We start from the raw sequence: 14099 nt of genomic DNA, 5'->3' as shown, positions 1-14099 counted from the left end.
GAAAGGGTATTTAAGGTGGCCATTTGCAAATGTTGCTCCCATGTTGCCACTCATGCAACATGGGAGCCTCTAAACAACTCTCAAATGACCTTAAAACAAATCCTGGAGGGACTCTGAGCATAGCTGCACTAAAAGGAGCTATGCCCTCTGGTCATCTCCCTGGAGAGGTCAACCAAACACACCCCAGGGAAAACCTAGGGCAGAATGGAGGGATTATATGTCCCAGATCGCTTGGGTACACCTCAGGATCTCCCAGGAAGAGTTAAAGGATTTGGCCAAAGATAGGGAAGTGTGGGATGAGCTACTTGGTCTGGTGTCACCGCAAGTCAAATAACTGAGAAAATTAATTAATATAAACAGAAGATAAAAAAATTAAAGCTGTCATAATACAAACACAACAGTGTTAATTAAAAGGTAACATTTACTACTTGATCTGTACTAAATTTATATTTGAACGTTATCGGCAGAAATAAATTTACTGCTCACTATAACATTTAGCCAGTTGGGGGGGAAAAAAGCCAGTTTAGACACCAGCCAGCACAGCGCCAAACTCCATTAAAAAGGTTATTTACGCGTATGTGCGCTTTCCTTACTGAAGTGGACTGTGAGCCACTATTAAAAGATGAAATTTCAGTCTTATTTAGAACGATTCGAAGTTATCTACGCCGAATTAGTCCTAAAATCTTGTTCGTTTGATAGATATGTGTTGCTTTATATTTTGTTACTTCAGAAGAGTTTTTTTTTTTTTTTTTTAAGTAACTGGGGTGTAGTCTGGCGATAAATCACCTGTCCGGGTTTTCACCGGCGGTTGGTCCGTTGGTCGCGGAGCTCCAGGGCTTCCGGCCGGGCGCTGCCCCGTCCGCCGCCCCGGCGGCTCCGGCCTGCTTCTCCATCTACCAGCAGGGGCGGACGGCTTCCTCCGAAGACGCAGGACAAACGAAACCCTGCTGGCTTTAATTCGAATGCTTTACCGTGAGGATTCTGTGTTGTCTGTAAGAAGCGGCGCACATTTAACGGTTCTTCTCGCTGATTTTCACGATTTCTTCTCGGTTATTTGCGCTTTAGCTTCTCGCTTCCGCCCGCATCGCTTCCTCGCTCTGAAGCTCCGCCCACTCAAAAAAGACGCGACAAAACAACAATAATAAATAGTATGGCACTATTTATAATACCTTCATAATTAATTTTATGTATAATAATGTCTAGTACTAATAATGCCATCAGTAATTCTTTAAAAAATTATAATACTTATGATTATCATATATTAATAGAAAAATACTATCATACTACTAATGGTTAAAACTTTGGAATTACTTTAAATTTAATTTGCACCCTCCCTCACGGTGTACGAGTTACAGGAATGACTTTCGTTTGTCTATGACCTTCACAGTTGCTATCAGTTCCTCAGAGTATAACTGGAGTACCACAGGGCTCTAAAATTGGGCCACTTATTTCTTTTCTATTTATTTGAATAATATGAATGTGTCAGTGAACTGTAAGCTATTACTATATGCAGATGACTCAGTCTTGCTTGCCTCAGGAAAGGACGCAATGGAAAGGAGACCTTGAGCCAGGAGCTCGAATCTGTCCATGAGTGGTTAATGCAAAATATATCTTTAAATGTTGGTAAAACAGAGTCAATACTGTTTGGATCTAAAACCTGTTTGCATGCTATTAATGTTATAAAAGTGTAGTAATAATGACATTGTATCTAGGGCGGAAGTAACATTCAGAATCGCCTTTATTGTCATTGTAATTTGCATTACAACGAGATTTGAATGCAACTCCAAAAAGGTGCTTACTTGGTGCGAGTAATTTTTAGCCAATGTAAAAGATAGTGAAATTTAACGGTAAATTATTCAGAGTATATGTACAACTAACATAAACATAAGGTAAAATAAAATGTGGACCAAGTAAAATGTAAAACAAGAATTATATATATATATATATATATATATATATATATATTCAGGTATAACTCTTGATCTGTTCCCATCAGGTGATCCTGTTGCATCTGGTGTGCTATCTAATACAGAGTTTTAGGGCCACATTGAATTTTATTTATTTTATTTTTTTTTGGGGGGGGGGGGGGGGGACTTCGAGAAAAAAGTCATAATATTACGAGGATAAAGTAGTAATATTACGAGAATAAAGTCATAATATATTTTGACTTTTTTCTCGTAAACTAACGATACTCAGACAACAATGGATTTCTACACCACACTCGGCCAGGAATTACAGGTTCCAAAGACAGACAAGCTGATGGTGTTGGGGGACTTCAATGGTCATGTCGGAGGCCACAGCACCAACTGGGACTGGAAGTTTGGTCCTCATGAATGTGGGAAGGCTAACTCAAATGGTCATCTTCTACTCAAACTTTGTACAGAGCATGATCTTGCTACACCTTCTTTGAAATGGCGGAGAAGTGGTTCAACCCTTGGCAACACCCTCCGTTAAAAAAAATAAAAACCCTGAACCCCTGGCAAAAATTATGGAATCACCGACCTCGGAGGATGTTCATTCAGTTGTTTAATTTTGTAGAAAAAAAGCAGATCAGACATGACACAAAACTAAAGTCATTTCAAATGGCAACTTTCTGGCTTTAAGAAACACTATAAGAAATCAAGAAAAAAAAATTGTGGCAGTCAGTAAAAAAATATGGAATCACTCAATTCTGAGGAAAAAATTATGGAATCATGAAAAACAAACGCTCCAACACATCACTTTTGTTGCACCACCTCTGGCTTTTATAACAGCTTGCAGTCTCTGAGGCATGGACTTGAGTGACAAACAGTACTCTTCATCAATCTGGCTCCAACTTTCTCTGATTGCTGTTGCCAGATCAGCTTTGCAGGTTGGAGCCTTGTCATGGACCATTTTCTTCAACTTCCACCAAAGATTTTCAATTGGATTAAGATCCGGACTATTTGCATGCCATGACATTGACCCTATGTGTCTTTTTGCAAGGAATGTTTTCACAGTTTTTGCTCTATGGCAAGATGTATTATCATCTTGAAAAATGATATCATCCCCAAACATCCTTTCAATTGATGGGATAAGAAAAGTGTCCAAAATATCAACGTAAACTTGTGCATTTATTGATGATGTAATGACAGCCATCTCCCCAGTGCCTTTACCTGACATGCAGCCCCATATCATCAATGACTGTGGAAATTTACATGTTCTCTTCAGGCAATCATCTTTATAAATCTCTTTGGAACGGCACCAAACAAAAGTTCCAGCATCATCACCTTGCCCAACGCATTCGAGATTCATCACTGAATATGACTTTCATCCAGTCATCCACAGTCCACAATTGCTTTTCCTTAGCCCATTGTAACCTTGTTTTTTTCTGTTTAGGTGTTAATGATGGCTTTTGTTTAGTTTTTCTGTATGTAAATCCCATTTCTTTTAGGCGGTTTCTTACAGTTTGGTCACAGACGACTACAGTTTCCTCCCATTCGTTCCTCATTTGTTTTGTTGTGCATTTTCGATTTTTGAGATTTCTGTCTTGACGCTTTGATGTCTTCCTTGGTCTACCAGTATGTTTGCCTTTAACAACCTTCCCATGTTTGTGGGTGATTCTTTAACTACGGGTACTACGGGCACTATAGCGCCAAATCACAACAAACAGTTGCCCCAAGGCGCTTTATATTGTAAGGCAATGGTGTGGTGGAAATTACATTTACAAGGCCAATACTGCCCGTAGTTAAAGAATCACCCAGATACCGATGACACCACCATCTTTGGTGTTTGGTGGTCACTAAAAAAACACAATTGCTTTTTTGCTCTCATAAAACGTCGTTTTTTTATGTTTGTGCCATGTCAATGCATGTGGGTCACTGGTAGTTTATTCCCCCGGTTTACAGGCAGGGATTAGGCCCGTTTCATCCACCTGTGATTCTGACCTCAATAAGGGGGATGTGTTGGACCCAACCACCCCCTGCACCCCTTTCTAGCAACATTACATATATGCAAGTGTGGTTCACAGACTGTTTCACTGTACGTCATGTCAAAGATCCAACACTGGCTGATCACGGTCACCGTAATCCGGTCTGTTCAGTACTTCAAATCCAGCTATTGTGTCATTACCAATAGTTTTCATGATGTCATCAGTTAATTTGTACAACTGTGAAAGTTTAATATTGGGTTAAACAGTAAGCCATTAAGTGGACATGATAAACCTTAGTAAACCTAACACCTGTAGGGTAGAAATGGGGCACATATGGATTGTAGAGGTTAGGTCAGGTCTGGAAGGATGCACTTATGCTGCATACTTATGGATCTATGACATTATGGAATTGCCAGAGACCAAGCAGACATAGTGGTGCAGCTTAGCTAAAATTTCCACAAAAAAAAAAAATATGTTCATTTTGTAATAAACGCATGGAATGTGGCACATATATTCTAAATTAACTATTGTTTATTTTCAGATATGGAATCATCCTGGAGCTGACCTCTAATGCGCTACAGGGGTCAATAAAGAATTACACAGGGGTCAAAATTTAAAAATGCTCCGATTATGTTGAAAACTATACCACATTATTTGTCTGATCATAACAATTCCAGAAAGGTATAGTTTGGGCTATCTATGACTGAATGTTCTGGAGTTATGGGGTAAAAACAGTAAAAACGGTGACAAAGGTCATTTTCAGTTTGTACAGATTATGCAAATTATTGGTTAATAGCATTTTAAAAGGAATAGTTTGCACCATCTGTTATGTTACGGGGTGAATGTTAAAGATTTTGTATATATGTTATCACTGTTAAACGTTTGTACATTTGTCTTCTTTCTCATGAGAACGGTGTTGTGCTGTTTTGCACTTCACCCTGAGAACGTACGTGTTATTCAACCTTGTTTTAGCTTTGTCTTCTTTCTCATGAGAACGGAGATGTGCTGTTTTGCACCTGTCTTAATGCAATCCTGAGAATTCAATTTTGTTTTAGCACTCTGGGGTCAATCTGAGCTGGGAATGAAGGACTGGATGTACTTATTGTTATAACATAACTTTGTTTTCGCAGCCTCTAACGACTGGGAGCAAGAGAACGTTTTGACTATTGTGATGTGGTGTTTAGTGTGAAGGAGTGTGGAAGACAGGACACTTCAGGCAGATGCAGAACAGCTGATACCTGCAACAGACGAACGAGATGTGCTGACCTGAAGTGTTCTTCCTTACAGCTGCACTTGACGTATGCGTTTATGTTATGGGAAGAAACTTGTCTTGCGTCATTACCCCCACCCTTAGGACAAGTTTCTTGTTTATGTGATGAGGGCGTCTCTTAATAAAAAGAGCGGAAAAGCAGGCCAGACTTTAGTGTAGCCTTGGTGTACAGCCTGGCCGCACTCCGCGCGTAATATTTGATTTTCTGTCTCACTGGTGTTTCTTGACTCTGTTTGTCTTGTTAAAGGTTTTAAAAATGTTTGGAGGAGAAAATACCCAACATTGACTGGGGGCTCGTCCGGGAGCTCAACAACACCGGAGGTGTCCGGCGGAGGTCGTCAAGTCCAGACGTAAATCCTTGGCCAAGGTCTGATCGATCGATTGATCGTGTCTGCAATTGTCGACCACCGTTGGCATCGTCTGGTTGACGAGATTTTCCCGAAGAAGACAGACAGGAAGTCGAGTCAGTGAGTAAAATTTCTTTGTAAACAGTACTGAGTGAGTGGTGATCAGATCACATAAAACAGTTAAATTCCGCAAGCGATGATACAGAATCGCCTGTTAATGCAAAGCAGTTAAACTCTGTAAGGAGGGTGCGGACTCCTCTGTTTTAATACGCGTACCGGTAGGGGATAAAAGTGATCACATAAAACAGTTAAACTCCGTAAGCGATGATACAGAATCGTCTGTTAATGAAACACAGTTAAACTCTGTAAGGAGGGCGGACTCCTCTACGGTTGCGAGGGACGCAAGTAGTTAAATTCCGGAAGGAGGATACGGACTCCTCTGTTTTAATACGTAAAGGAAATCCCGGGTAGAAATACGTGCACTGTAAAAAAGTAGTTAAATTTGGCAGGGACGGTGGAGTCCCCTAAGGCAGGACATTAGTTAAATTTCACGGGAGGGCGAGCTCCCCTGACATAAGAATACGCGTACGATTATTAGGAGTGTTTCTATGTGTAAATAGTGTTTTGCGCAAGTGTAAATAACTGTGTGAAAGTGTAATACTTTGGACAACGTTAGTGACAACCGTGCGTGTGGAAGCAGAGGCAAGTGATTCCGCTTCCTACGGGGAGGTGAAAGGAATCAACCACACGACGGCAAATTAATTGTCACGTCCAAAGAAAGTGTGAAAACTTCAGATTTAGAACACCCTAGGTGTGCCCCCGTCTGAAGTCCAAATTATAACAAGGGATAATAAAAATGGGGGGTAAGACGTCTAAAAATAAGGAAAATTTATCAACTGACGACTGGAAAGTTATGGAGGCAAAAAATCCAAAAGCAACAAAGAAATTGGAGACCTGGATAAATAAACATGACTTTGACGGACGACTGAACCTGATCAGTATACAGAAGCTAAAGAAGGAGTTAGAACGGGAACATAAAGGTGATGAGAAAAAGATGCAGAAAGTAGGGGCAGATTTAGTGGCATTTTGGGAGGAAGAAGCAGAGAACAGACAGAAAGGAGCAGAGAAGCGACGATTAGAGAAAGCAAGGAAAAAGAAAGCTGTAGGTAAGGCAGAAGAAGATGTGATAATTCAGCACAGAGAGCCAGAACAGCCTCAACAATCACCGCCGGCTGGATCGTCGGTGACAAAGAGACCTTTATCTCCTCTACCAGAGGATGACGATGTACCGCCACCACAGTATGATTTGGCGGTAAAACCTAAGGTAAAAAGAGAAAAACCAGAAAAACCACAAACACGCAGTCAAGCGAAAGTGCCTACAGCCCCTCCCATGGTGGAACATAGTGATCAGGGAGGTGCCTATCCTATGATAGAAGTACCAAATCCTCGTGCAGGAACAGCAGGACAGCTACCAACCATGCTCGTTTATCGGACATGGAATGCTGATGATATCAAAGCAGCAGTCGACATGATACCATCGCCACATGTCGATATTGAGGGATTTATGCAGGATATAGAAAACATTAGAACATCTTACCACCTTAATGGACCTGAAGTCCAACAGGTGTGGATGAAAGCATGTGGCCCTAAATGGAGTCAGGTACGCGGAGACTGGAATCCTGCAGATCAACAAGGCGTGCCACTGACACATGATGATCTAGTCTTGAAAACAAGAGTGGAAGCTATGATTACACGTGCAAAAGGAGTGTTAGGACCAAAGATAAATTATACTGAAATTACCAGGACAACTCAGAAAGAAGGAGAGCCATGGACAGAGTTTAGGTGCAGATTTGAGAATGTGTTTAGGGTCCATAGTGGCATATTGCCAGAAACACCTGTGTATGAACAACAATTGAAAAACGCTCTGATCCAACATTCCAATAAGGATATAAAAGCTTGGATACAGAAACATTGGATTGGATTGCCTACAGGCACATTGGAAGACACACATACACACTGCTGTCATGCAGAAGAAGTCTTAAAGCAGAAAAAGACAAGAAACAGCGACAAAGGAGTGTATGTAGCACATGGAGATGACGAAATATATTACCAGCAGGGTAACTTAAGACAGCAGAAGCAGTGCAAACGCCCCAAAAAGCCATGGCAAAATAGACAAGGTGGACAGCCACAACGTCAAGGACCATGGCAACCACAACAGCAGCCCAGACAGGGAGGGCCACCACGTGGTCCCCTGATTTGTTGGAACTGTGGAAGAGAGGGACATATGTATAGAAATTGTCCGAATCCACCTACTGAGGGAGCAGCAGGAGGAATTCCACAACGGAATAATCCTCCTCAGCCACAGTATCCACAATGACTAGAATCCATAATCCATGATTCCACATCATATAGGCAGTCTGATTGCGATATGGATCTGTGTGCCTTGCCTTGCTATGTCATACGTCATAGAATCCAATGGACGTCGACCTTGTTTGACCTTTACTTTGGAGACCAAACATTCAATACAGTCAAAACTATTCCATTTATTTATCCTTTTATTTCAACCAATAATTTGCATTACGTTTTACCAAAATTGTAGTAACTTTAACTTTTGACCCCTGTACAAACTGAAACTGATCTCTGTCACCATTTTTACCCCATAACTCCAGAACATTCAGTCATACATAGTCCAAACTATACCTTTTTGGAATTATGATCACACAAATAATGTGGTATAGTCTTCAACATGACTGAAGCATTTTTCAATCTTGACCCCTGTGTAATTCTGCATTGACCCCTGTAGCTCATTAGAGGTCAGCTCCAGGATGGCTCCATATCTGAAGATAAACATTAGTTAATTTAGAATGTGTGCCAAAATCCATGCTTTTATCACAAAATGAACAATTGTTTTGCTAAGCCGCCACACTAACAACTGGTCCACCTCTCCAAAGTAACCATCTATCTGCCACAACCAGGTGGAACATGGGCGTCCCGTTGGCCTTCACCAGTCTCTGGTGTAGGCCAACGGGATCATGCCCAAAGAAAAGCACCACAAATCCAAAATGTTGCATCTGACATCCCCTCATAGTGGAATTGATACTCCTTATCTGAGTCTTGCCCAGTAACTGTTTGTTTGACAAAGTCATTCCAGCAGTGACCAAGACACCCTGTCCTCAGGCAGAGGTCTTGATCTTCATGCTTGTTTACAGGCCAAATCTGGGACAATGAAACAGGAAGGAAAACATTTGTCAACTTACCCCAGACTTCATAATCTCAAATCATTTAAAAATAAAAAAAGACACAAAGATCCAAGTCAGAAATCCTTAAATTAATTTAATCAAGAATATTTACATGACAGGAGCCAACAGATGGCGGGAAGGATACAAGATTGAAAGAAATACATCAGAAATGCACTGTGATTTTACCTTTTGACAATCACCACCAGTTCATGACAAAAATACCTCAAAACACTTTTCAGGTGTATTCATTAAAAAGGTCGTCTGCGTTAGGATCTGATCTGCCCCCAAATGAGTTCACCTCCATTAAAGTTAATTGAAATGAACAATGACAGAAAACTTGCCAGATTCAACATCACAGAGCCAAAGCGAATCCAAGAAGTTCCAGATCCACCAGAGAAGTAAATGTTTGTGACAAGTCAACACAACATTCTACTTTTTCCATTCTGGGTTAGCAAGTAAAATTAAAAACATCCTCAAAAAAAAAAAAAAAAAAAAAAAAATGCATTCTAACCAATGCAACACAAACCCACAATTTATATCAACAACTTCTGAACCAACATTACTTTCCTTTTTTATAAAACTAAGATTTTACACCAAATAAAACTGTATTTTACAACAATAGAACCTTCGGCAGTAAAATAGGTTTTGATTGAGGTATTACACCGCGGTGCTTGTACAAAGTAAAAGATAAAAAAAAAAAAAAAAAAAAGATTCTCATCTGTTTTTTTCCCCCTAAATGTACAACCAGCCAAATGAGTCAACACTTATTTTGCTGATGCTTATTTCTTTCCGTTATCTACTGTACATACTGCCTCACTGAGACAACTGCTGTGAAATCTCCTGTCAGTCAACAAGAGGTCTCATGTTTGAGATTTGACAGATTTGCGGGTCGCCCACGTCTGATTCTCATTTAACATTCTTAAAGCGTCACGAACTTTGAAAAAACAACAATCACCAGCTCCGCACTGTCCAGTCTCAAATGTCAACTGTACTGAATTCACCAACTGTACGCTCAGAGGAAATTTAGTGATTCGGCCTTGATTTCGATTATAGGCCTGAGAATTCCCCACGGATCCATTTTCTCAACTTGAGCGGAGATTAGAGATGATTGATATCCAGTTGGGAACCAGCGGGGCATTTTATGCTGCCGATAAGACTGACATTTATTGCTCAACCTGGTAATATTTGGACCAATCAGCATAATTACCAATAGTGTAGTTAAGTTAGTCAGACACAAAGTCATTCCAGCGGTACCCAAGGATCTTTCAAAGAGACATGCAACCCAACATCAGAAAAAGTTGAGACAGTATGGAAAATGGGGTCGGGGTTGGGTGTTACACAGAGATTCTTACACTGACTTTGACTTACTTCATTGCAGATAGTATGAACCCAAGCTAGTTCACGTTTTTTTCCTCTGTCCAACTTTATCTAGTTTGTTAGTACTAATCAATCAATCCCTGAATTGTAGGCCATACTGTTTGTATTTCTTCATAACTGATGTAAATAAAGTTCAAGACATATTCAGCGACTTGGAAATGTTCATGTATCCATCCCCTTGGATTGTCTTTTTTTGTCTTTGGTTTGACACACATGGTGCCTAATTCTTCCCACTTCTTTCTACTGATTCATCTGACCACAATACAAATTTCAACCATGTGAAGGTCCAACCCAGATGCCTGTGAACCCAGTGAAGTCAGCGCTGCTTCTGGACAAGCTTAACATAATGCTTTTTTTTTTTTTTTTTGCACATACACTGCGTCATTTGTGAATGTAATGCTATATTGTTGTGTTTCACAAAGGTTCCCCCAAAGTAATCCCGTGTTTATATGATTATATCAGCTATCAGCTACCTCCTTATTACTGCATTATTACACTATATTTACTCCGTTATATTCTGTGAGACTGGATGCTGACAAAATTTTATTTTTATTTTTAGTTTAGTTAGTGGTTTTTATTGAGTGGTCTATCTTCTTTTATTTATTTAATCTTATTTGTGTGTCTGGTGTAATGTGTGTGTCTTGTCTAATGTGCAAGCTACTGGATGCCTTGAATTTCCCTCTGGGATCAATAAAGTATCTATCTATCTATCTATTGATGAATGACAGCTCTTGATGCTCTGCCGTCTGAGGGATTGAGATCAGGGATGTCCAGATTAGGCTTGTGCCCATGCCTTTAACACACTGAAATTCCTCTACATTTTTTTTTAATCATGATATGATATTTTGCACTGTAGCGGGAGAGAGGGTTTTATTAAAAAGAAGACCTGAAAGTTCAGCTACAATTTGCCAGAAATTACATCTGAGATGCAAGCCTAGTTTTGATGTTTTGGTGAAAGAAAACCCTCCTCTGTACCAATTCATCATGAAGCTGTATAACTGGGGATACAAAATGCAAAATATGCACAATTTCTCCAATCACAGCCACAGAAGCCTGTAATCTCTTTTGGGGTTGTCTGGGTGTCTTGGTGTCTTTTCCTCACTCTTCTACTTCTTGCACAGTCACTCAGGTTTTCAGAACTGTCTACTCCACACAGATTTACCACAGAATGCCATACAGTTTGTATTTCTTCATAATTGATGTAAATAAAGTCCAAGACATATTCAGTGACTTGGATGTTCATGTATCCATCCCCTGACGTCTGAAGAAAACTGGCAATTAAACTGATTATTTACAGGTATTATACCAAAGGGGCTGATTAATTATGCAACCTATCATCTTGGCTTTTATATTTTTAATTAATTTATATCAAGTTGTAGAGATTTACTTTCAGTTTGAGTCTAAGGAAGATAATTTTAGAAATTTTTATATTGAGAAGTCTACTTTTTGTATTTGAAGTGGCATAAATTCAAATGTGTGAAATACCAAGGGGTATGAATACTTTTGCAAACCACTGTGTGTGTGTGTGTGTGTGTGTAATATATATATATATATATATATATAAAATGTTAATATCCCTGAATTGCCTCTGCCCATGGTAGGCCTTAAATGCCTTAAATAAGAAATGACATAAAACATGGATTATCTTGGGTTCATAGGGTCTGTAATAAAATAATGTCAAAGTAAACGTACAAATCACTGCTGGATTTTTTTTCTTTGCATTTTACATACATCCCCATTTTTTTCCTGTTTTCAGATTGCAGTACCAAAGATATCCAGACATCCTATTTAGAGGCTCTGACAAAGTCATCAGATATCATTTGGAGCTGTTCTCAAAAGTTATAACTGTGGGCTTAACTTAGCGAGGATTAACGTCAGTACTGTATGTTATTAGGGCGGTGGCTCCTAAAACTACCTTGCATGTTTATCCATTTCTGTCCAGAGATGGAGGAGGTGTAGGAGGTCTCTGGGAGCCGGGTTGGAGACAGTCAACACCATTTATACAAGATAAAACGCTCTGTGGGGCTGCTGCAGTGTAAACAGGAACTTTACTTAGCAACCTGCTAATTATATATGTCAAAATTTATTCAAAAGCATCTCATATCATTTATGGGCTTCAACCACAAAGCAGTCGATCTCAAACATGAACCAGCCTGGACAACGAGACTTTGTCCGTGTGAAGGACTGAAGGCACAAATATGGACGATTGGACACCCTTTGAAATAAAAGTTTTACACCTCGTGTGCAACTGACAGTAACACTGCCCATACGTCAAAGACTCTTTGATTCCTCTTCCTTAAATATCAAATGATTTTCCCACAACATGTGGAAGAAAACGCAGTGAAAGCTGCCGGTCTTCATGGCTAAAGTCCTCACTGATCAGGAAGGTTTTGGGATTAAAGGGTAACACATCACAGTGGTGCTCAGGACTTCCAAAATAAAACCAAAGCTTTTTTTTTATTTTTCAAAGCCAATAATTTACCAGTATGTGGGGAAAAATGTGGATTTTTCTGATAAAAGGTCAAAGGTGCAAGACTACATAAATGTTTTACGAGAAAAAAAATGAATGTATTATGTCAAAACTAAGTCCCTTCAGCTGCTCCTTGTTTTCACTCTGGGTCGCCACAGCAGAGCCAAGATGGATCTGCATGTTGATTTGGCACAAGCTTTACGCCGGATGCCCTTGCTAACACAACTCCACATTATGTGGAGAATTGTGGCAGGCATGGGGTTTGAACCGGGAATCTTCCTCACTGAAACCAATCGCACTAACCACTTGTCCACTACCCCTGCCTGAATGCATTATGTAAGAAATCAAAAAAATGTCAAGGTTTTTGTGTGAATTAGAATTCAACTACAGCTTATTTATACAGTGTCAAACCTCGAGGAGCTCCACGTCTTACCCAACCCAAGAGCAATCCCATTTAAGGGCGAGGGGAACTTTGGGATGACTGTTTTATAAAAGACAACATCACCATCCATCACTGAATTTCGCCGAATTTCGTCTGAATTTGCACCGATTTCCACCAATGGCCAACTTCTTAAAACAAAAAGTGATGGTTCCAGCATAACCTTTGCTTGAGCTACCCAGGATCCCTCAACGTGACAAGGATGGCGTTAACAGTTACAAACGGCATCGGGCACGCTAACAAAAGAAGCAGTGCATCATTAAACGGATCGGTTAAAAGCAAAAATATTCCTAGAACTATACAAAAGTAGTTACCAAAACTTTGTAGATTCTACAAATTCAAGAAGATGAGAAACAATTGGATCCCCCCCCAAAAAACACTTGACTGGTGTTGAAAACTATCTCAGAGGAATCAAAAGCACATATTATGACTTCAATATTCATTAGCGGCAACGTTAACTTCTTACTAATACACTCCCAGGTAGGCCTCGTCAACAATGGTGGTCAAAATACCACAACAATAACAAAGTCTTTGCTATTTTATAGAACACACAATACCAGCAGTGAAAGCAAATAAGAGGAGCTGCACTGAATTGAATGTTGTCAGCTTGAATTTGAGGGCACTGGCATCCAAACCAGGAAATAAACGTAGGAAATGTAGTAATGCCTGCAAAATGGTCAAATTGGGGGGGAAGGGGGGCATACCTCAGAGTAATCGTAAATTTTTTAATGCTTGGTTGTAGAGCCCGACCGATATGGATTTTTTGAGGCCGATGCCGGTATTTGGATGAAAAAATGCAGATAATCAATAAATCGGCTGATTTGCCGATAGCCGATAAATCAGCCGATATTTTTATTATTTTTTTTAAATGAATACAACGTTATTTTTTGGGCCCTTAACAAAAAAGGTATGAGCTAAAAGCTGAAGCTTTGTCCTCATATTGATTAACTTTATAACAGAGAAGAATTTTCAAGTTAAAAAAATGCAATCAAGAATTAAACCTTTGTGAAATTAGCAAATACATATCCTTAAAAAGAGTTGTGAAATACATCTGATCTTGTACCTCTT

The 14099-nt window shown here is 39.7% G+C and overlaps 1 protein-coding gene and 1 long non-coding RNA gene across 5 annotated transcripts in view; both read right to left on the bottom strand.

The window, feature by feature from the left end:
* mtmr1a (myotubularin related protein 1a) overlaps nt 1-1124 on the bottom strand; it is a 33466-nt gene extending 32342 nt beyond the window's left edge. For 3 of the 4 annotated variants that reach the window (XM_034164219.1, XM_034164216.1, XM_034164218.1), the window contains exon 1: nt 787-1124. In XM_034164219.1, coding sequence (XP_034020110.1) covers nt 787-893 — 107 coding nt within the window. In that variant the 5' untranslated portion in view covers nt 894-1124. The remainder of the gene's footprint in view (nt 1-786) is intronic. The other variant, XM_034164217.1, reaches the window with a different exon arrangement.
* Nucleotides 1125-8819: 7695 nt separating this feature from the next.
* On the bottom strand, nt 8820-11104 carry LOC117504719. Its single transcript, XR_004558888.1, has 2 exons — nt 9266-11104; nt 8820-9217 (listed from the first exon to the last, which is right to left on the bottom strand). It is a non-coding gene; the product is annotated as an uncharacterized LOC117504719 (long non-coding RNA).
* Between the last annotated feature and the right edge of the window lie 2995 nt (nt 11105-14099).

This window comes from Thalassophryne amazonica, chromosome 23 (assembly GCF_902500255.1).
Source record: "Thalassophryne amazonica chromosome 23, fThaAma1.1, whole genome shotgun sequence".
Lineage (NCBI taxonomy): Eukaryota > Metazoa > Chordata > Actinopteri > Batrachoidiformes > Batrachoididae > Thalassophryne > Thalassophryne amazonica.
The sequence above is the reverse complement of the archived record's forward strand: the minus strand, read 5'-3'. Positions and strand labels throughout refer to the sequence as shown.